At 38.7% G+C, this 25,316-nt stretch overlaps 1 protein-coding gene across 1 annotated transcript in view; it reads right to left on the reverse strand.

Annotated features, from left to right (window-relative positions):
- The window catches only part of Crppa (CDP-L-ribitol pyrophosphorylase A), a 264,403-nt gene that overhangs the window by 91,758 nt on the left and 147,329 nt on the right, over positions 1-25,316 (reverse strand). The window contains exon 9 of the mRNA XM_048415838.3: positions 19,479-19,610. Coding sequence (XP_048271795.3) covers positions 19,479-19,610 — 132 coding nt within the window. The remainder of the gene's footprint in view (positions 1-19,478; positions 19,611-25,316) is intronic.

Below are 25,316 nucleotides of genomic sequence, written 5' to 3' on the forward strand. Positions count from 1 at the left end.
AATAAAGGAACTGCTTTGAGCCTACAGCAGAGCTATAGGGGAACAGAGTTAGCTGGGGAAAACTAAACTGAATGCTCAGAGAAAGGAGGAGTCAGAGAGAAGCCATGTAGCCACTGAAGACAGATTCTGCAAACTTTAGCTTGTAAGCCACAGCCACATGACAACATACAGATTAATAGAAATGGGTTGAATTAATATAAGAGTTAGCCAATAAGAAACTAGAGCTAATGGGCCAAGCAGTGATTTAATTAATACCGTTCTGTGTGATTATTTTGGGTCTAAGCTAGCCGGACAGCTGGGACGAACAAGCAGCCATCTTCCTACAGCAGCCCCTTATATTTCATGTGAAGCTGTCAGGGAAAAGCTACACAGAAAGGCTATCTTCAATTCTTTTCAAATTGCAAGCAAAGATCCACAGATCCCTTACCTCAGTTCCTGCATCTCGTCCTATCTTCACACCCTGGCTTGGGAACCCAGAACAAGGCCTTCCTCCTTGTCTCATCTTCATATACTGGCTTGGGAACTAAGGACAAGGTTGACTAGAAGTGAGCATCCTTGGCCTTCTACTCTCATTAGTCAGTGTAAAGACATATCCCAACACTGTCTTAACCTACTAAGTATAATATCTTCCTTATGTTTCTGGTATGTAATTAAAATTTAACTATGCCCTTGGTTTGCTATGAATTTATCACAATTGTATGTGACACACATCTCTTTTCTAATTATAGAAATGATACTAACACTTTTATTTAACACAGTTCTATGCTAAATTACTTGTAGGAAAGTTATTTAATAAACATTCTAATCCACTGCAGGAACTACATGTGGTATAATCATCAATATCTTGATATTTGAATACTTTCAATAATACACTATAAGTAAACTGAGGACATACTGTATGACAAATAAAACAAGGACACATCCATTTAGGATGCTCTCAAAATACTTGCCTTTGGGTCTTACACATCAATCCATCAACAAATAACTACCAACGGCCTGGCATGCCAATACCATTCTGGGTACTACAAATACATCAGGAGTCAGAAAACAAAACAACACCACAAACCATCCCCAAGCACCCTGTTTAGGCTTGTGTTGAAGATGATACCCATGAATAAGCACTTTGGGCCATATCAAGACCACTACAGCAAAAATGTAGGGGAGATGGGAACTACCTGGGTGAGAAAAGAGAAGATCACTACACATTCACTGCAAGTTGGAACAACACCCCCAGCAATGAATCAAAGCCAAGACTGCCGAGACAGCTACATAGTATAGTAAGTTACTATAAACACATTAAAGCTCTAGCTTTTTCTCTTGGGGAAAAGACAAATTTGGCAAGCCTAACAGACATAGTAGAACAGGATGGCTTTTTTTTTCCAAAATCTCAGTTGCTTCCAATATAATAGAAACAAGAAAAAATATTTATTGTGTGAACTGTGGCTTTCTTTTTTGCTCAGGGAGTATACTTGAAAGAAGAGCAGGGAAGTGGGTATTACTATTATAATGGTTAAAGAGTTTTGTTAATCTTTCCCAAGGTTTGGAACTATTTTAGCAACGTATCATGTACAGTGCATTTCACAAGTGCTTAAAAATAACTGGTTGGCAATAGTTCTAGAACAATCTGCATAAGGCACCGTGCAAATCTGACCCTTTATAAAATTACAGAAAATTATTCCATAAGCACCAAAATTTTATAACTTATGGACAGAAATGTACAATTTACTCCCCAGATCACAAGCCTGCAAGGATGTGTCTCATATCTGTACCACAACTGTATCTGAGGAATGCATCCTTCATCCTACGTTGGTTAAAAAACTTAACCAACCTGGCTTCAGGTATGGGCAAGTTACTTTTGATTATTTAATAGAAAGAATACCTCTTGAGCCATCAGCACTGAATCAGAAAGTATGTTATATTTTTATGAATACGTTGAAGAATAGTTAGACTCAGGACTGGAGGGGGAGCATATTGAGGAGGCAGCAGCAAAGGACTGTACACTGGGAAGAGCAGTTACTTTGGGAGCTCCTTTTGAAATGCCCGAGGATGAACCGTTAAGATAGGCAGCGTGGAGAGTAGATGAGAGCAGAAGAAAGGCCAACTGCACTTTTAGCATTTGGACGCAAAACCAAATGCCTAAATCTTCAGGTTTCCCTTATGCTATCTAAATCAGCATAAATTACCTATTTCCAATTTACACTAACAAGGCCCCAAGTGACAAACCAATTAGCTCATCAATCATATAAATTAGCTTAAAAAGTCATGCTACCTTGATCTCTCTCCAGCAAATAGAGCAAAGTTTGACATAAATATAGAATTTTAAAAACAATTTGAATTATTATAATTTTGTTCAGGAAATATGCATATTGCAATATTGCATAGCTAAAGATTTATACAAATTTATTGTTATATTTCAGGGGCAAAACAAGCGAACTATGTTGGAATTTCTAGGATAACTGATAAGAAAAAGAGTCAAGGATGGAGTTGGGTTAGTGGTCTCACATTGCTGTAGCTGCTAACACTAGCGCTTCCTCTCACATCAGCCAAAGGAGAAGGTGGGTACAGAAGTAAGAGTCTGAATGATGGGTCATACAAAGCAGACAGCCCCACATGCCCCTGTAGTAAACCCCCTGGAAAGAGCTGGCTAAGAAGCTGCTCATGAGAGGAATGTGTCCTCTTCTGGAGGGATGAAGGAAGTGCATCTACCAGCCTGGTACTGGGACACCATTAAAGGAGACCCTTCAGAAGTTCACTGAACTGATCCGTGAACTCCCCGTCCAGTGGCGGTGGGAGAAATTGCCTGCGACTTCCTACCAGACATAGACTTCTGTGTGACTAGCAGTGCTTTGCAGCAGGCAAATAAGGGCTATGCGGTTGGCTATTGTGAAGACGCAACTTGTGTGCTATCCATGTCAAATGTTTAATAATGGCACCAGAAGAGACCCAGCGTGCACTCCGCATACATGGGAAAGGTGGTCAAAAGGCCACTGAGGGGAAATGTCTTAATCTCGAAATCAAATAAATAAACATGGTCGCTCACTCTTCTCTCTCTGTTACCAGAGTTCAGGAAGCTAGGTGTTTTTCCCATGAATCAAAAGGTTCCTAAGTACATGATTGGTAGTAGGAAGGAAAATGGGGCGAGGAGTCAGGTGTGGGCATTTTTCCTTTTTTATTGTGTGTGAGTTTTTAATATAAACCCAGGATGTAAAGCATTAACGCAAGTCAAAACGTTTCTGTGAACAAGTTTCAACAGTTCAACTTTATGACAGTTTTACATAAATCTCTTAAAACTTTCTGGACAATGTCAGGATTTAAGTTTTTAAAACAAGCAACTTGCTTACTGACAGCACCTTGTGGTGTTGGCAGCATGTCTGTCATGCACCCGAGCGTGTGTTTTCAATGTTGTTCTGTAAGTTTGTTATTGAAAAACATTAAACCATAAATGCTAAGAATGGAATAAAACCCAATTACTTCAGAAATTATGGCAAATATCTATTTTCTAACTCAATATCATCTGTGAGACTTTTGGCTTAGAGTGATGTTCTTATTTAGTTCCAAGTTTCTTTTCAATAAAATTGAAAAAAATCAAAAATTTCAACTGAAAGCCATTATTAGTCCACATTAAACATGATCTTTAGAGTGAATTTAGTACTCTGTCTAAATCTCTGTACGCCTTTCTCCTCTCAAACACCATAACCACCAGAAGTACAAGGTCCATGACTCGAGTAAGGAGGACCTGAGTCACACTGACATCAGACCGTGCAAGCCTGCGCAAGCCAATTAAAACTCCGACACAACAGGAGTCAGAGGTGAGAGTTTAGGATTGCCCCTTTTATTGGTTGGAACCAAACCCAAAACTAGAGTCTTCAAGTTTTCACTGTGTTATTAAATCTAAATTAGGATTGTCAAGAAGACAAAACTTCACAAAGCCTGTTCCAATTTTGTATTTACAATAAAATTTAAAATTTAAAGTTTCTCTTTTTCTACTTGTTGATATCAGAGAGTCTGTAGCAGTGAAATTAAATCTGGTGAATTCTATAAAAAAATTACAACCAACTTTTGGTATTTTGATTTTGTTCTTTAAAAATTACTATTATTATTTTAAGTGTGTTGGTGTTTTACCTGCATGTATATATGTGCTATATGTGCACCACATTGTATGTTGTCTCAGAGGCCAAGAGAAGGAGGCAGATCTCTTGCAGCTGAAGTTACATGCAGTTGTGGAATGAAGCCTGGGCCTTGGAAAAGCATCCAGCACCTCTAACCCCTTAACAACCTCCTAACCCATCTACTGGTCTTTATTTGCTACTTACTTCAGCCAGGAATTATCACAGTTCACAAATAACAAAATGAGAATGTTCTCTTCTCTCTTGTCTTAGGTTACATGTCTATTTTGCTTTGCCTGACTTCCTCCCTCCCTTCCTTTTTTTTTTTCTTTCTTAGTCCAATACATATTGTGGCTGACACCAGCAACCTCAATGCAGTAGTTAGTGTTTCAGAAGCTTAATGATTTTGAAATGGATCCCACAGTTTTGGATCCATCTATCTGAACTAAAAGTCAGAGAGTTCAGACTTTTTCTTGTTCCTCAAGGACGAACAACAGGACATTTGACCAAAGGTGTGGTTACTGTTTGACAGGGCGTGGCTACCGGGGTTTGAGAAGTAAGTAGGTAATTAGGCTTGGTGTTCTTTGTATCAGGGAAGTCTTGTGCCCTCCCCTTTTGACTGGGGTATAGAAGGGCTGAGAGATGTAAAACCTGGCTTTTTGTTACAGTGCTCACTGGAAGCCCTCCTGACTCTATCTTCTGCCTCTTGTCTACTTCTTTCCTCAGTGTACACTCCCCTCTCAGGAATGTACAACTGGTCCAGACCCCGGCAGGCTCTATGCACACAGCCATACCTCAGAAGATCCAATAGTTACTTCTAGTACCATCCTATGACTTCTTCAAGATATTTGCAAAGTGCTTGGACAAGCTTAACATTTTTGATTTTTTTCTTTTTCCCCAATGTAAGAGAGAAAGAGAGAGAGAGAGAGAGAGAGAGAGAGAGAGAGAGAGAGAGAGAGCAAATACCTTAAAAGAAGCAAAAAGCATGCATGGAGAGATGCTAGACTGAAAATATTGTTGGTTAAGAAAATCTCAAGGATAATATTGTTAGAACCTAGTGTTCTTAGTTTATTAAAACAGCAGCATCTAAAATCTTGTCATTGAACTGGTATTTTTTTTTAAATAAGATAAAAGTATCACAGCTAAGTAGGGTTGTTCTGTTTCATCTGCAGAGGCATCATGGGTAAGGGAGCAGCAAAGGAAACCATATTTGTCTTTGATAGCTGTTGACAAACAGCATTAACCCACTCATGCATACAATGTCTCCCTGCTCAGCACTGTGACCCCTAAGAACAACTTCTCCTCAGATCAACCATGAAGAAATTCAAACTGACCAACTGGCAGAGAAAGCTGTGGTAGTTACAGAGACCCCACCCACTGTGTTGTGCTGCAGAGACCCCACCCACTGTGTTGTGCTGCAGAGACCCCACCCACTGTGTTGTGCTGCAGCGACCCCACCCACTGTGCTGTGCTGCAGAGACCCCACCCACTGTCCTGTGTCACTGTCATTTCCAGATGAAATGCTTCTCACTGTTGAGCACGCTGTCAAAAGTCACGATGTGTAGCTGCCTGCTTTAACCTCACCCCTAGATTAGCATGCTTTTGGAGAAAACAATATAATCATGCCATTCTCAGGTAAAATGGTAGATTTAGACATCCTGCCTAATCATTCTATGGTTCAGAATTGAACTCAGCAACTGAACTTGAGGCAGCTTTTCAAGGGCTTTAGTCTGTATCTACTCACAGGGTGAGAAAATACAATTAAGTCTAGGTTAATATAGGATTTTCTTAAATTAAAAACAAAAAGTAGACCACCCTCCCTGGAGAGACAAAATCCTTTAATTGCATCAAAATATCTATCTTAAATATGGAGTCAGAAACGTAATAAAGGGATCAGAGGATTAAAGTGGAGAGCACAGCACAATTAAATGGAAGCCCACGTTGATTTAGCAAAACTTAGTCCTACTTAAAATCCAAACGTGAACAGTTCTAATCAGAGTCTAAGACAATTCACTGATAAGCAAGCCAGAAATACCCTCTCACTGAAAAGAAATTGAACACACAATGCATAATGAGGAGCATTAAAAACCTTTCTCTGCTTGTGCTCACCCGAATATTTGCTTGTAGCCTTGTACTTAGCGACTCTACTCTTTCCACAACAGCATGTTCCCTACCATAGCATCAAAACGTAATTTTTATTACACTTATTTATTTGCTGTGAACAAGGGGCATGCCACAGAATGTGGGTGTGGAAACCAGGGGATAACCTTTAGGAGTGAGTTCTCTCCTTCTATTGTGTGAAATCCAGGGATTAAACGAAGGTGGGTGGCTTGGAAGAAAGTGCTTTACCCACTGAGCCAAATTTCTGGGCTCCAAATACTACTTTTCAAATAAATTCTACATTATAGTCAGACCGGAGTCAGGCTGGCTCTAATCATCAAACAGAACAAGAGGATTCAAGAGGGTCACATAGACGAGGTTGGTGTATATTTTAATACGCCATATATTGTCTCTTTTCAGCTTTTAAACTATACACAATTATATTTTTCTTTTGAGCTGAATAGTAATATTTACATATACATATACATGTATATGTGTAATCCACATTTTAATTATCCTCCCATTTATGGACAACCAATAACAACGGATAACTCTATGACAGTGTGTAGAGTTCTCTAGATATATGCCCAGAAGTAAAATAGCTGGGTTATATGGTAGCTCCATTTTTAACTTTTTTTTTTTTCAAGACAGGATTTCTCCACGTAGCCCTGGAACACACTTTGTAGACCAGGCTGGCCTCAAACTCACTGGGATCCAGCTGCCTTTGCCTCCCAAGTGCTTGGCTTAAAGGCATGTGCCACCATCGCCTGGCCCATTTTTAACTTTCGAGGAATCTTCCAATTTATTTTCACAAGTGCTGCACTAATTTTCACCAGTCGGTTGTGAAAAAGTGTTCCTCTTTCTGCACATTCTCCCCTTCAGGTATTACCAGATTTCAGGACAGCCATTCTAACTCAGGTGAAGTAATATGTCTGTCAGTGTTATGTCATTTTAACAGGCGCTAAAGTTATTTGAGGGAGGAAACTTCAATGAAAAGAATCCCTCCACAGGACAAGGCTGTAGGCAAGCCTGTCAGGCATTTTCTTAATTAGTGTTCAATGGGGAAAAGCACAGATCAATGTGGGTGGGGCCACCTCTGGGGTGGTGGTCCTGGGTTCTATACAAAACAAGCTAAGCAATCTCTGAGAAGCAGGTCGGTAGGCAGCACCCCTCCATAATCTCTGCATCAGCCCTGCCTCCAGCTTCCTGCCCTGTAGAGCCCCTTTCTGACTTCCTCTGGCGAAAGAAACTCTTTCCTCCCCAAATTGTTTTGGTCATGGTGTTTTATCGCACCAATAGTAACCCTGACCAAGACAGGTGGTATCTCAGAGCTGTTCTCATTTTCTTTTCCCAGATGTTTAAGGATATTGAACACTTTTTGAAATAGTGTAGGCAGGGACTGCTCATTCATTTCTCACCCGCCTGGACACGAATAATCTCAAAGAAACTATATTAACCACAACATTGTTTGACAATAGCTTGTGCATATTTCTAGCTAACTCTTAGATCTTAAATTAACCCATTTCTTTTAATCTGTGGATCACAACAAGGCTGTGGACTGTATAGGTAAGATTCTGACTGGTGGCTGACGATTTCTCCTTTGGCAGCTACATGGTGTCTCCATGACTTCACCTACTTTCTCTCTATATCCCTCTGTTCAGATTTCCCACCTGGCTTTGCTCTGCTAAGCCATTGGCCAAAACAGCTTCTTTAATATCCAATGGTAATAAAACATATTCATAGCATCCAGAGGGGAATCCCACATCAAAAAAGTTACTGGCCATTTGTGTAACTACAAAATTTGCCAGAAAATGGATAGACAAAGAGTATATATAAGCAACGTCCCACGAGTGCAGAGAGGAAAAAAAAGTTTTCCCTCCTATGTGGAACCTAGCCAATAATATTTAGGTATGTATGTAACAAAATGCACATATGGATGCAGTCTAATTTGTAGAAAGAGGACAAGAAAGGCTAAAGACTATAGATGAGGAAGAACTGAATGCTGATAATAGGTACGAGCTATGAAAGAGGACATAAAGGTAACAGTTTTTTAACTTCTGTCAAGAATAGTTTTTGGTTTTGGTGGCGGATAAGTGCATAAAATACTAAATCACAAATTTATAAGTAAACAGATAAAGCTAAAAAAAAATATGATTGAGTGAAGTGACCCAGACCCAGAAGTAAAAATACTGCATGTTCTGTCATCTGTGGATCCTACCTCCAAATCGTCAGATGTGAGTATAAAGCATAGATTAATTACAGAAACCTGAAAAGTAATCTAAAACAACCTTGTGTGGGGAGTGGCAGGATATGCCTGATATGAAGGAGAAAGTAGGGGCTCTTATTGGAAAGGGAGGAAGGAGGAGTAAGAGAAAAAGGAAGGGACAAATAACACTAAAGTTGTTTGACAAAGCCTCAAGGAGTCATATTATTCTATATTTACCTGGAATTTTATTATACATATTATAAAATGATTATATGTACTGAAGTTAAGTTTCTTGACTTGACAAAACTTTCCATAAGAACCATAAACTATTTGACAAAAGCCCTCATGCCAGGCATGAGAAACCTCCAGTCAAGCTGTTGGTTAGCATAGTTCAACTGACTCTCAAAACAATATCATCTATTATAGTCACCCTTGTTTACCTCTTAGAGACCGATTTTCCTTATTAGTCCATATTACTAAAGAGACTGCATACTTAGGATCCACGACTTGAAGATTTTAGCTTGATCTAATCTCAAAGCCTCCTTCCTATGTTCTAGCAAGAACCAGAAAGGTGCAAGCTACCAAGGAAGGGAGGCAATCAAGTCTCTTCACATGTGATGCCTGTGAACCACAATGATGACTATCATGGCAAGATACCATTTAAAAGAGTGGCAGTGGTACTCATATGTTGAAGTAACTAACAGCTGTCTAGTAAGACTTGAGGTGCCCTGAACAGGCTCTTTTCTGTGACAATAAAACATGTTTGCTCCTGGCAGCACCAATCTACTTCAGAGAAGATAATGGGCTTTGAAGAAATTTCACATGGAGTTTACTTTCATTGTGTCAAAAATAAACCACTGGACAAGAAAATGTCCTTGCCTTGACTGCTGACAGTATGCTGTCCTAATTGGACAAGCAAAACACAAAAGAAAGTGACTACCAAACAATGTCATGACAAGGAGGGACAGCCCTTCAGACTATCCTGTTTCATAGAAAAGTCTATTGGATATGCTAGGCTTGTAAGCTGAATATATATTGTCCTATGTTGCAGAGGGACTTTGGATGACTGTACAGACAACCAGTTGTTTCTATAATTTCTCACATTTTTTGGAAGTCTTCATGCTTACTCAGTTAATATTATGTCCTTCTTGAGTATCTGAGGGAGCTGATTTTAGATAGTTATAGTTTATCAGGCACAGAAAGCAAGATATAATAGATAGTAAATTAGGTATAAGACTTTGGATTCACAAAGATAAAAGAGAATACGAAACATTTTCTTTGAATTTGTCAAATGCAAATGTTCTAGACATTGTTGATGTATTTATTGCCTGTATATATTATATATAGTCATTGTATTTATTGTATGTAGTTTTTATTATATTCCTTATAGCTTTCCATTTTTTATATTAGGCAAAAAAGGGAAGTGTAGTAATATTTCATTTGTATTTTAATAAATAAAGCTTGCCTGAAGTTCAGAGAATAAAACGGCTGCACTGATCGGCCTTACAGACAGGGCAGTGGTGACACACACCTTTAAACCCAGTAGCCACATTAGTTTGCCATAGAAATTGGGTGGTACTGGCGCACATCTTTAATCCCAGCCCTAGAGAGGAATATAAGACGGGAGAAGACAGCTCTCACACACAGTCTCATCCTGAGATTCCTAGAGGCAGGATCACCATTTCAGACTGAGGTAGAGGTAAGAGCCAGTAGCTTTATTGCTTTTTGGTTTTGCTTTTTTGACCTTTAGGTTGAACCCCAATTTCTGTCTCTGAGTTAATCACGCTATACTTCTGTATCTAAATTACATAAAATATGTATCTAATAGTCAACAGGTCTCCCAATTTGTCTTTTTAGAAAGACTTTCTGCCCTTGACTAACAATGTCATTCCCCAGAACTCAGCCCCACCAAGGCTATGAAAACCACATTTATACAATGTGCTCTCCTTGGTTCATTCAAACGCTGTAATTTTAGTATTCTATAAATTAAATAATCTGAGAAAGATACATCCTTAATTCAACTGGTATTTAAAGAAAGTCAACATCAAATTACTGCCAACATGGTATTTTTTCATATAAAAACAAAACAATTTATTCCAAGAATAGAATTAACAGCACATATGTTTAGAAACTATTTTTTCCATAGACAAGTTATACAGTTTGTTTTTAGCCTATTATTTATAATTTCCCATTTCATCAAGACAACATGAATTGGATAAAAGCCTAAATTAAATCATACTTTTAACATTGACAGTAGGGCAGTGCAAATGTTTTAGGCAGTTTCTAGGAAATCAGATCACCCTGAATGAAACGTCTGCCTTCAGTAAATCCTTCAGAGGTCCCTAACGAAGATCACCAGCCATCAGTCACGGCTTCCTTGTGTGGCTACTTCTGATTTACAACTATTCTTAGAAAATGCTCTCCCAGCCTCTGGGACTCAATGTTACTGGGTTATATGCTTTAAAGCAATAGATTTCAACTTTCTCAAATGAGACATCACTATATTACAGGAATTAGTTTACAATAATTCAGACCTCATGAATATAACTGAAGGATTATAGTTGCCTATAAATATATGCATTCTGCATTGATAAAATGTTCTAAAAAATAATTCTTAAATTGTGGCATGCTATGGGAAAATAATGAAGTTTCATAAAAGCATATGACAGTAATATTTTGTAAATAACTATTATTGAGTAACTACAACTTTTATATTTTGAAATATTTGTATTTCATTCTCAGTCTATTCAAAGAACACATATTTAACATTATTTTTATGATTTTTGTGGTATTTGTACTTCAGTACTGAAAAGTGTTTTTAACTCGTTGAGTTGAACAAAGCAGACTATCTAGAATCCACAAATCTGGGATAATATACTGAAGTTTTTGTTAATAACCATCCCCCAGCTTTTCAATGAGATCTCAAGTTATTCTCCCCATCAGTTCCCTAAGCATGTGGGACTATAGTCCTTTACTAATACTACCGGCAAGTTGCTGTGATTTTTCTCCTATCTATTAAGACCTCTAAGCCTAGTATAACCTATATACAGCAGACCTCTGTAGGACTTCCTCACTTCCTACAGAGAAGTCATCCCGCATCACGTGACTTGGCTTAGCAGGCAAGTAAATACTACCATAACCTTCTTGTCAACTCTTCTAACGTATCCTGTCTATCAATCATATCAAATAGTCTATAGCTAAGCCTTCTCTATAAATGTGATAGGAGGAAGGGAGGAATTAAGGGAGAGAGGGGGAGAGAGAGAAAATGTGTTTATTAGCACAAACCTCCAAATTATGTTAAAATGTATACCATTGTAATTGCAAATTTTATTCATCTCCCAAGCTGTGAGTCCCACAAGGATTGAAAGCCACTCTGAAACTCAACCTTGTGCTCAGTGCGGTGAGGTCTGCAGTAGATGGTGGTAATCAGTAAGCAAGCTGGGTAACTGGACTCAGGATGAAGAGAAAGATTCAAAGGAAAATTGAAAATTCAAAGTTTGAGTTGAGCCACATGAAGCTTCAATGTTGTAGAATGCCTTTGAGGGTTGTTTGGGATGCATGACTTACATTTAAAACACTTATTTTATTAGTATGTTTAATTTAAACTTGCTACCTAAGAGGACATAGGTATTTAAAATTGAGACAAAAATTTAAGTGATTTGAAAATCATCACAGGGTTGAAAATTAAAAACATAAAATTTTGGATATATATGCTCATTTTGCTATTCTCTATTTTTTTAAAACTCATATGCAACTTACCTGTCTTCTCAGTAAAATATAAAATTAAAAAGTAGTGCTACCACTACACTGTGTTGAACATGGCTTTATTTACTGATAGTAATCGCAAACAAAATATAAAATTCAGTTTCTATCTTTTGGTTTTCCACACTCCACTGTACCTACCTAGCTGTTACCAGTGTACTCACACGGTCAGTGAGAAAACACACACATGCACTTAATACTTACATTTTTAAACACATTCATATGTACATTAATGATGTTTTCATATTTATATATTTATAGACTTATTTCATTTGCAAATACCTGAATTTACATGAAGACACTAATAAATTAACACATGGTCCATTATATTAAACTTAACTGGTATTGTGGTTGGCAGAATCTGATGTGGCCTCCAATAGTGGCCAACACCCAGTATCTATGCCTGTGTGTCACACCCTGCCTGAGTGAGGGCGGGGTCTGGGAACTTGCCTCCTATCTACAGAATAAAGCAGTGGTGGGTTGCTGCTCAGTTACAAAGGTTAGGAAGAGTCAGAGTTTACTTTTGCTGGGAGTCTCCTTCACTTGCTCTGTTCTTGTAAGACCCTCTGTGAAAAGGTCCTGATAGAAGAAAGGACTGGATTCCCAGTGCGACAGATCACACTGCAGGGAACACACAGACCACAGCGGATGCAGGGAACACACAGACCACAGTGGATGCAGGGAACACACAGACCACAGCGGATGCAGGGAACACACAGATCACAGCAGATGCAGGGAACACACAGACCACAGCAGATGCAGGGAACACACAGATCACAGCGGATGCAGGGAACACACAGATCACACTGGATGCAGGGAACACACAGACCACAGCGGATGCAGGGAGCACACAGATCACAGCGGATGCAGGGAACACACAGACCACAGCGGATGCAGGGAACACACAGATCACAGCAGATGCAGGGAACACACAGACCACAGTAGATGCAGGGAACACACAGATCACAGCGGACGCAGGGAACACACAGACCACAGCGGATGCTGGGAACACACAGACCACAGTGGATGCAGGAAACACACAGACCACAGCGGATGCTGGGAACACACAGACCACAGTGGATGCAGGGAACACACAGACCACAACGGATGCAGGGAACACACAGACCACAGCGGATGCAGGGAACACACAGACCACAGCGGATGCTGGGAACACACAGACCACAGTGGATGCAGGAAACACACAGACCACAGCGGATGCTGGGAACACACAGATCACACTGGATGCAGGGAACACACAGACCACAGCGGATGTAGGGAACACACAGACCACAGCGGATGTTGGGAACACTGAGGGATACAGGGATCATTTCAAAGAGGACCTAGGGTGGCTGCAAACTGATAGTGAGTGACCCAGACACTGACGGTCACCAGCAGCTGAGGTGAAACTGCTCTCAGGCTTACCACACTGGTTATACAGTAAATGACGAAGGAATACATTCCCAGAGGAATGAGTTTAAGATCTTCCACATTGCACTTCCTGAGAGAATACATCTTTTCATTTTCATACATAACCTATTCCTTTTCATAAAAACAAACCAATGTGTTCAATACTGAATTTCATTTGGATGTGCCCCAAGAAGCTGATCTTATTGCTGTTTTTCGAGTTTACCAAGTAAGCCAACCAAACTCCTAGAAAAGACAAACTTGAAGACATTATTTTTATGTCCTTCATGTTTTCCCAAATGACTAACTCTAAATTTTAAAAAAATCCCAAGTAATACTAATGAGTGAAAAATATTTTATCTAATAAGCATCCCACATCCAGAAAAAAAGCAGGGGAAGAAATGTAATTCCTCTGAACAGGGCTTGTGGGTTCCAGTAAACAGATTTGGGGTTGCATGTTTGGGGGGTGCGTGGTTTGATTGTGTAGAGTGCAAACAGTCTGTTCACTCAATTATCAAGTTCAATTCCAAGTAACAGCTCAGTGAAGTAAACAGAGGCTGACCTCTAATCTCTTTTTATCTTTGGGTTTGTTTGTCTGCTTAATGTCTGTCAGCATGTAGACATATCTATCAACCCTATGAATAATCCTCTCCCCTTGAAGGATGATACCAAATGCCACTTCAGGAGAGAACACAAATTCAGTCTTTGGACAAAGAGATATCTCAGAAATGTTGGGCTTGTTTTGTATTTCCTAACAAGGGCACCTGCAGTAACCACAAAGATTCAGAACCCAGAATGTTTCTAGGTATCCTTCAGTGTGTGCACACAAGACTTTCAAATCAGACAACAAAGAATGATAGCATTTAACCTACCAAAGACAGTGATCTGATAGATTTCTGACGGAAGACTAATTTACATGATTTCGTTTAATTTAATGCTGTTACAATGCTTCAATTTTTAGTTTCATATTTTGTTTGGGGAATTTTTAAGCCTTTCATATGTCGCTCACAAGTAATTACTAAACAAAAATGTACAGATCGGCTTTATTAGCTTCGTTTCTTCTGTATAACTTCCTTATATGTTGCAACGTTAAAAGTGGGAATTCAGAAGCAGAGTCAGGGTGATGGACCCTAAACTCCAACCTTCAGTTCCTTTCTGCAGCTCTCCCAACCGCACAGCGCTTTCCAATGTTCCCACCTATGGAAGCGCTCACAAGCTCAGGTGTTTCCACTGCCTCTGCTCAAAACCAACAGAAGACTGCTGAGCAGGAAGAAATAAAATCTCGAACATCTGTAGACTAAATTGCAGGCACCCTGCTAAGTTGAGACGATCCCTTTTTCCCCCTTCTTGGCTATATCTAGCTCTCCTCTGTTTGACTTCCATTTTAATATTATTGTGATGTCTAAGAGAAAAGAAGAACTCCCTCTCTAAACTATACTAAGTGTATACTAACTCTAAGACAACATTTATCAGTGAAATAAAGAAAATTAGTACAGTGAAACTCATGGTCATAAAACAAAAAGGGAAAAAACCAACTAGATTCAGGATTCAGATCTAACCTGCATGAGAGTGAGAGCTGCAGACTGTCACTTGGCAGAGCAGGACACTGCCAGCTCTCCACCTCTTCCATGAACATTTAACTCTGTCTGGTGGTTTATTTGCTGGGTTGAGATGGGGCCTCACTATATAAATCAGGCTGTTCTCAACTCAGTCTTCCTGCCTTTTTTCATAAGTGCTGGAACTATGGGTGAGTTCTACCGTGACTAGCTTTACACAATGCTTCTGAGGTCTAAATTTTACAAACACAGCATATGGGACTTAAAATCTTGACATATGTTGTCAAACACTATATGGCTGTTTCTTTAGCAGAGAAGCAAACAGACACTGATTCATCAAACCAGTCAGATTTTCATTAAACTCTTTAACCTGGAGACCATATGTTTGCTTCTACATGAGTACCTTTCAAAATACGTGTACAGAGTAGAGAACTATAGGACTTGTGTTTATAGACCTGAAAAGCTTTATTATAGTTCACATATAAAAATTATAGATAATGTATACTTTAAAATATTTACATTAAGAATTACTATAAAATACTTTAAACATCAATAAAATAGCTGTTCTTGGCTTAAAACATTCATGCCTCAGATATTAGATCTCAATAAATTTTTAATTATATCAGACACAGATTTTCAGATAATCAGAACACGTTCCTCCAGTAAAATTTTATATTTTACAACTTAGTGACTGCCATAGCAAAGTTGGCTTTAAAATAATAAAGAATAAGATTTTGTCTTTTAAGACAGTGTCTCACACCCTTGATCCTCTTACTCCAGACACCCACGTGATGAGTTTACCGGTGTCCACCACCATCCTGGATAAGAGCAATCTTTTACTGATAAAAGTACCTGAAAGACTTTACAGATTGTTTCTCCATCCTACCATGGGAAGCTTATAGAAACCTAGCTTTGAGGGTCTCAGCTCAGTCACACAGATCTGTCTGAGAGCAAGCAGTGAATTCCAGATGGTTCTTCTGTTTTCAAGCAAAAACATTCTCCAATCAGAAAAGTCTCTCAGGTAGAGAGACTTGTAGATAACCTACTTGCACCTGAGCCTGAAAGCACACAGAGCAGGCTGGGTAATCGTGTATTAAGGCTGCTAAATTCAGGAGATAAAAATCTCAAGATATCCAGTTAAATACAAACCACATATAAGCAAGTTATAATGCATGTGTGAGCCACATGATATTTGGGACACATCTAATATCAAGAATTATTTATGATTCTGGAATTACAGCTAACAAGGCAGGGGATGCTTCAACCGACAGCTCTACTCTTGACTGGAAAGCTGGCTGTCATGCATCAGACACTTTCCTCCTGATGTGAGTCATGAAGCCTGGAAGATTCCAGGGATTGGATATGCTCTTTCTTTCATTTTGAGCTTTGCCTAAATAAATTTGATGTTACATCTGCATAGTGTGGTGTTGCAGTATTCATCCAATATTCCATTGCAAACATGGAAAAATGATTTACTTACAATCCCTATCATATTTGTATACTCTCACCAAAGATTATAGTGTGTTGAGTAGGAAATATTCATGACCATGGGCAGAGACTCAAGTTTTCTCTACCAGTTATCTGCCTTTGAGCAAGAACACGTATCTCCTCAAGCCTTGTCTGGTTTGACTGTCACAAACTTTATAGGTCCAACATCTCAGATTTCCAGGATCGTATGCAAACTAAAATGTGTCACCATTTTAACGGCTAACCCGAGGTTATGTTTACATATTTCAGAAACAACGTTCATAGCTATGTCAAGTTAAAGAACACTGAACCCTATACTGCCTATACGATGGTCTTGACATTTTAAGGACTCACTTGCAGAGTCAAGCTAATGTCAATCTTACCTTGTCACCCTCCTTCCTCAGACTTCCACATATTGCTGGAAATCCCCACCATGCCTGTATTGATGATGATCATTATGGTTAAATAAAGTTTATATATTTAAAAATACACCTAAGATAATTTCACAAATTGTAGGAGAACATAAAAATACGTTATTTTGTTGATTTGCCCAGATATAAATTTTGAAGATTTATTTGTATTTTTACATGCATGTGTAAATATGTCTGTGTGTGTGTACATGCACACATGTATGCAGGTGTGTATACAGGTCAGAAAAGGGCTTTAGATCCCTTGGAGTTGGCACTACAGGCGGTTATCTCTTGTCCAACATGAACGTAAGAAACCAAACTCAGGTCCACTGCAAGAACAATACTGAGCCATCTCTATCTCTTCTACTCACATGGAATTTTAAATATCTGTAAGTTTATTCCAGACCCCTCCAAAAGCAACTGTCAGACTTACTAAATCATCTATATGAGAAGTCAAAAATAATATAGTCACAGGTCTGATGACCTATGATCTAGACCTGTTTATGTCTAGATTAGTCTACATGTGCCGAAAATGTAAGTCCAACTTCTCTATGAGATTCTGATGGAAATCCCACTCCTTCACACAGAGACAGTCAGGGGCAAAGCATCTTGCCTTCCATTAATTAACTTGCTGCTACCAACATAATCACAAATGCCTTTCTCTTGTTGAGTGCTGTGCTCCACCAGAATACAGATGCCAAGGCATGCATTGTAAGTGCATAAATAACACGGAAGGGAGAAAGTACCAGTGTTATGAGAATGACACAATGTTAAGCAACTTCAGATTTGCCATTAGGCGTGGGTCAAAATGCTACAGGATTGCCATAAAATAGAGGACTTTAGTTATATCTGAAGCTTAAATTCTAATTTGGAAGATACTTACAAACTTATCTGAAATATATTTGCTTACTAAATCTGGGAATCCTATGTGGGCTACCTTACCTTACCTTGGTATTTGCCAGCTTATATATTTCCTTTTTTGGTTTTGTTTTGTTAATTTTTTTTTGAGAATTTCATACATGAATACTGTTTTTACATCATTTTACTCCTCCCTTTCTCCTCTCCGGTTCCTCATAAGCCTCCTACTCCCCCTCAAATAATGACTTCTTCTTTAATAGTTGCTACATATGCATATATGTATATAACACATATACACACACACCATCTACTGAGAACACAACCTACTGAGGCCATTCAGCGTCGCTCATATGTACATATCTTTAGGGCTGATTATTTGTGGTTGGATAAACTATCAGGGAACTCCTCCCTAAAGAAAACTGGCTTTCCCTCTCTCAGCAGCCAATGTTGCTCTTTATCTAAGGGTGGGACCATGTGAAACTCCCCCATCCCCACTGCTATGCCAACTGTTGCTAGCATTACTTAAGCAGCCATATTGTTGTAATTTTGTGAGCACAGCTTTCCTGCCATATCAAAGACACTATCTAGCAGTAGGTACTCTGGTCCTCTGGCTCTTAGAATCTTTCTTCCGGGTTTCCACAATGTGTCCTGAGCCTTAGGTATAGAGGTTACATCATAGATCTATCTATTGTGGCTGAGCTTGACAACTGTCTTTTGAGACTTAAGGCCTGATTAATATGAGGACATTCATGTCTGACACTGTAAATCTAGTCGGTTACCTGTGGCTGGACCAGTCATAGACACTACAGGCAACCTACTATTGCCATTCTCATAAGTCTAACCAACTATCTGTATGTAGAACAGTCATGGACCTAGAGACAACCTAGTGTGGCCATCTGCTAAACAAATGTAACCTCGAATTGTACTGTAAATAGTTGTCCTTTCTTTTACCCACAGGTAAATGTAGCTTCACCTCTCATTAAAGAAATTAGTTTTAGTAATTGATGTACATTATTACAGAGATCCGTAATTGATCAAACCACAGAGCTTACATCTTTTCTCTAAAACACTTGGTTTTTTACCATCCTATAGTTGAGAGGTTAGACCCATTACAGCCCATGAAGAGATGAGTAGGTCTCTCTCTCTCTCTCTCTCTGTGTGTGTGTGTGTGTGTGTGTGTGTGTATGAGCATGTATGGGAGTGTATGTATGCTCTCCGGAGTATAGCACACATGTGGAGGACAGAGAGGACAATTTCAAGTATCAGCTCTTTCCTTTTATTTTGCAAGAGACATTGTCTTTTGTTTATCACTGTGTGTACCAGGGTAGCTAGCATAAAAATTTCTGGAGAGTCTCCTATCTTCACCTCCGTTTCTCATTAAGAGTATCATGGTTGCAGACCCACCCTGCAGCACTAACTTTTTACACAGAGTCTTGGCATTCCAACTCAGCTTCTCACTCTTACGTGCACAGGTTTTTCCTAGTGAACCCTCTCCCCAAATCCTGGCACCATTTTCTGTACTATTAACATGCAATTGCTTTACTAGAATCACGGTCCTGCTGTTGGAAGTATGAAAACCTGCATTCTGCCAACATCACGCCTTTCATACCTTTGAGTAGTTTAGGAGGAGTCCACTTAATAAAACATTCCTCTTCTTCATGTCCTCCGCCAATGCCCGAATCCACATCAGACTCTCCATCTTCGCAGCCAGCGGAGCTAAGGTGAGGTCAAGGCAGTGCACCTGAGGACACAAGCACAGCGTGGCTCTCGTTAGCCTTCCCGCAGAGAGAAATAAAACACAACAGCAATAGTCTATTAGCTTTGTTAATTCCTGCGAATAAAGCCCAATGTCTTCTAGACAATAAATACCTAATAAGTGAATGACTCCTCCTCTCCTCCTTTATGAATATGAAATAAAGGCTTGATGAGAATACATTGAAAAATATAAAACGTTACCATTATTTGTAAATCATACCAGTTCCATAAAAACACGATTCCACTAGCTGTTTAACTAATAATCTATAACAAAGTTCGTTATTCCATAACCTATAAAAAGCTAATAAAATTAAGGGGAGTAACTTTGTATAGTATTTTAGAATATCTGACATTTCTAATAAATAATTATCTATGTCTGAAATAAATCCCAAACAATTTTTATGGAACATTGCTTAATGCGATGTCAGTATTCTGAAAAATATGAAATATCGGTAAGGGAGGACTCAGTTTTCTTTAGAGGGCCTGTCACTGTGAGTTTGACCATGCGCCAATGAACAATGAGTATACGGGCAACACAAACTGGACTTGCTGTGTGTTTCTTTTCTTTAGGGGAAGCACGATGGTAGAAATGGACTTGGGAGGAACGGAAAATGAGTGTCACTGCAGTGCACGGTGAGAAATTCTCAAATAATCAATAAAAGAGAACATGTTGGAAAAAATAAAAACACTTTAATTGAAATTTAAAGGATCGCAGAGTGAGCCTTCCTTAATTCTACATATTATTGTTATAGTCTTTCCCGACATAATTTAATTTTTAGTTTTTTGTTTATTGAGACAGGGATTCTCTATGCAGCTCTTATTTTCCTCGAACTTGTCCTGTAGACATGAGTTAGCCATGAAATCATAGAGACCCATCTGCCTCTGGCTCCTGAGCGCTGGAATTAAATGCATGCACTGCCACTGCCTGGGTCAAGGTAATTTATTAACTGGAAACATCACACAGTCAATTATAGGAAAAAGCCTATATCAGTAGTTCTTAACCTGGGTTTACAACTCCCTTTGAGTCAAATGACTTTTCCACAGGGGTCGTCTGAGACCATTGGAAAACACAGATATTTATACTATGAATGTAGCAAAATTATAGTTAAAAAGTAGCAATGAAATAATTTTATAGTTGGGAGTCATCCAAACATGGGGAACTGTATTAAAGGGTTGCAATATTCGGAAGGTTGAGAACCATTAGCCTAAATTATGCAAAGAACAGGAATAAATGAGTGTGTTCTTTGGAAAGACCTAATTTTAAATTAATTTTCAGAATTAGCAATTTCCCTATTACACATGCTGACAACCAGCAACACTCTAATGTGTACCTACCCTTATGCACTGCTGCAGAAACTGCGATTCTGCCCCAGTCTCCCACATGAAGTACATTGCATAGCAGACATACATTTTATTATGTTCCTTCTATAGTATACAGCAATACCCTAACATTGCATTTTCCTTCTCCAGGGAAAAAATATTTATAAGAAAGTCTTTATTATTTCCTTCACTGTTCAAGCCTAGGGCCTCACACGTAACTAGCATGCAAACAATGCTCCCATAACGCTCACTTTAAAGACATTAGTGATTTTTAATAGACATTAGTTCAATAGTGATCCAATAACAAAGAGCTAGTCATTAAACATAGTTAATTAAAAATATGTACATACAGCTATTTCATTTAAATGACAAAAGCACAATTGTATGTCAAAGAAACAACTTTAAATGACATTTCACAAAGAAACTAAAAGGAAAAAAAAGCAAGAAAATAAAGGTTTTTCAAGAAAATTAAAAGTAGAAAGACTTTCCAATGAGTTAGCCAGCTGACAGTTCAGGATGAGAGGATGTGACCCTGGAGTCCTGGGCTCTCCTTTTCCTATCTTTGCTTCCAGAAAAGTCATAGAGGTAGAACTTCAGCTGTCTTAGCTCCTGTCTAGTGAGCTGCAGCATTGCCAGAGCTGAGCTAGCACTATAAACACTAGACATTCGGCCAATGGAGTTTAACTTGTAAATCAGTGTTTGGAACCCAAGTACTCTCTCAATGCCCACCAGCTACAGCAGGAGATTTTGGCTCCTATTTAGAAGTCCTATAAAGGATAGCTCACCAACCATACTAAAGTTGATAAACTGAACAGACTCGTTTATATCATTGATCAAACTACATCTACAAAGTTTCCTTCCTATGGATTTACATCATTCAAGAGAGCCAGACGCTGGTGATAGGCTTGCAAACACAGCAAGCCCAACGTATTGAACTCTAGGCAACTGCACAAATTGCAGTCTTGGACCGAACCAAAGTCACGTCTGAAAGACCACTCCTGTATGATGCTTCAGGCTTCAAAGTACAATTAAAACTTTAAATATGTGTAAGTTCCAGTATCATATAAACAACAAAAAGTGCTGCTGGCTTACCATGGTCTTACCACAGCCCGGGTTCAAGCCCTAATGCGGAAGTGGCATGGGCAAAAGAAATGAAGTAGTTGGTGTCCAACCACCAGATGAGTTTCAAACCAGCGTCTGATCGCAAACAGCTTGAGCCATCTTTATTTATGCATCAAAAACAAGCATGTCTTCCCACCCTCCAGCATTAACTTCTGGTAAAAACAAATATGTCAAATCTGTTTGTTCCCAACATTTACATCAAAAAAACTTATAAACCAAAAAGAACATTCAACATTTTGCTAGCTTGGCTAAAGACCGAGCCAGACACACCTTGTCCTTACAAGGCTAAAAAATGATAAACACGTTTTCAAGAACGTGTTGAAATATCATTCAAATACAATATCATTCAAAACTTAACAAAGCATATTTATAGAAATATGGGTGATTTCCCATAAACTGATTGTATACAGTTAGTTAATACTTCTTCAATGGTCCATTACTGACTCTCATTCTGTCAGAACTGAATAAGAACAGTTCCCAGACTCTGCAGTGGCACTTGGTATTTCTAGATAGGAAACCTGAGAAGTATCAGTTCCCAAAGAACTTGAGGGAAAAAAATGGGATTTCCAGAAATGATCACATCTGCCCATGTGTGACTGACAAACTGACCCTAAAAACCACCAAGAGAATCATCAACATTGATAGAGAAGAGAGCATACAGGCACATGGTCCCAGCGGTATTCTGCTCCGTCCTGAGGTCCACTAGTCTTAGCCGAGTGGAAGACTGTCTCCAGTGGGCTCTGCCTCGTGGAAACGCATGGGACAAGCATGCATATGCTGATCCAAAACTAGGCTACATGGCTCCCAACATCGGCTAACACGTCACTCACAATTAATGTGTCTGAAGTCCTTAGCTTTTAGAATGAAGGACCTGGCTAATATGATTGCTCACCCATTTAAGTATATAAAGAGTAGCTTTTTCTTTAGTATAAATTTTACAAAATAATTTTCAAGGTTTTTTTAAATCTCATATTGAAGAGGGGGGAGTGTCCTTGGGGGGGGATTTTCTCAAATAATGACCACATAAAAGTGCTTTAATTCAAATTATAGCTCACATAGGTATTTAAAGTGCAGAAAGGAGAAAGAGTGGGAATATTGATAACCTTACTAGAGGAAGGATGATGGTCACAATAAAAACAGAGCCCTCTATAGAAAAACTACCAAGAAGTCGACCCAGTAGGAAATGTGCCTGCCAAAGTCTGACACTCCTCTCTGGAAGTCTGATCTGGGATCAGGTGCACATTTTTAGTTTTCCTGGGAGAACAGAGGAGGAGTCTGCTTGCCTCTAGACAAGCACATGCTGAGGGCATGCTTCCCTTTTCTTTTAAGGTTAAAATTCCTGGTTTTACTTGGAAAACTTGTCTGTGAGCTAACGTCTCTTCCACACTTAACAAACACAGAGATAAAAACTATTCTTACAGAGCACGCATTGCAGCTAAAACAGATGGTTGGAATCAAGGATGTGGTACAGTTGTCTCTAGAGTTGCTACTGATTCATGAGATGTATCACCTGGAACTAGGAGATTCTTGTTCCAACCACGGTTCTATAAAATGAAGCAGGCCCAATGGCTAAGACATTACACAACAAAACATAAATGAAAGCTTCTGGTCCCGACCTTGAATATTTACTCCATGCTGAGCATTGTGATGCTTATATAACAAACTTTTTTAAAAACACAGATATATATCATTAGATTAGTAAAATTTAAGCATGAAAAGTAGGCTGCAACTCAATATTCATTTACCAGATACAAAACCCTGATGGTATTTTAAAGATGAGGACAATCTCCAATAGATGTTCTCACTAATAGCATAATATATTAGTAAGCATTTTCATATTTATTCAGTTGAACATAATAGTGCATGTGTGGAGTCTAAGGACACCTGGCAAGAGTTCATTCTCTCTCTCCACCACGTGGGTTCCAGTGATTAAACTCATATGACTGAGCAAGAACCTTTACCCGTGAGCCATCTTCTGGGTATTAATACCATGATTTTTAAAGAACATTATACCTTACATAGGATTATTAAATTAGACCCTCTATTTATTTTTTATGTTTTATCTTCTTCTTTCTGAGACAGGGATCACTATGTAGCCCTGACTGTCATGAAACTCTCTATGTAGACTAGGCAAGCCTTGACCTCACAGAAATCCACCTGCCTCACCCTCCCATGTGCTGGAATTAAAGAGGTAAATGCTATCCCTGGCTAACTTTGAACTTCTAAATAATTCACTTAAATAATTCAAATGACAACATTCAGTAGGTATGAAATTACAAGTTTAATTTTTAAAAGCCAGACAAGATTATATACACCCTCAGCAAAGAGTTGCAAGTTATCATGAAATCTCGGAGGCATGCAAATGTTTCATACTAACACAACAAAATGGCACTTTGGGAAAGTACATACTCACTGAAATTTAGCAAAATATTTCACCAAATGAGTCTTGAAGATGTACAAGAATACATTAAGCAGATATGTATATTTCTCTCTGTATAAACATTTATATAGATATATATCAATTTGGACTGTATATTAATTCAAATACAAATTATATTTAATAACATTTCCTCATTAGCATGGCACTTTCAAATTCTTTCACTTGCACACATAAAGAAAGGTGAAGTGATCTCCTTCTGCCCAACAACAACAAAAAAGACTGATTTTATTGAAGTAGAGGGTAAACATTCCCCTGAGTGAAGTAGCACTGGCTTATGTATTTAACCTTGGACAGCTCCATGGGTGGCAAGGTTTCTGGCCCCCAATGTTTGCATAACCCATTTGCACCTCCTGTTTCCTATGCTCTCTCAGTCTTACCCATGCTGTGGAATTCTCGAATGACTTGATCATATATCACTGGCCTCAGATGACTTGCAATTAATGCTTAATAATTTTAAATGTGATTTTCACTCATCTCTAAGGACAGGTACAAGTGTTAAAGGAGCAAAACAGACTATTAAGTATAATAAAACTCCAGCTTGCTACTCTTAAGTCCATTGTTCATGACCGTCATGATGGTCAGAGAAAGAAGTCAAGATTTGTGATATAAGAGGAAAGAGACTGTTTATTTGACTAAGAAAAAATTTAATTTCTGGAGCTTAAATTTATCCAAATAATACATTGCTCAAAGTCAACAAAAGTAGAAAGAGGGTGGCCGAGAAAAAAAGCACTGGTAATTATCAAATAAATGACTTAGGAAGATGCAGAGATAGAACAGTGAGTCCGACACAATAGAAGCTATCAATTTATC

This window comes from Myodes glareolus, chromosome 11 (genome assembly GCF_982192425.1).
Source record: "Myodes glareolus chromosome 11, mMyoGla1.1, whole genome shotgun sequence".
NCBI classification, from domain to species: Eukaryota; Metazoa; Chordata; class Mammalia; order Rodentia; family Cricetidae; genus Myodes; species Myodes glareolus.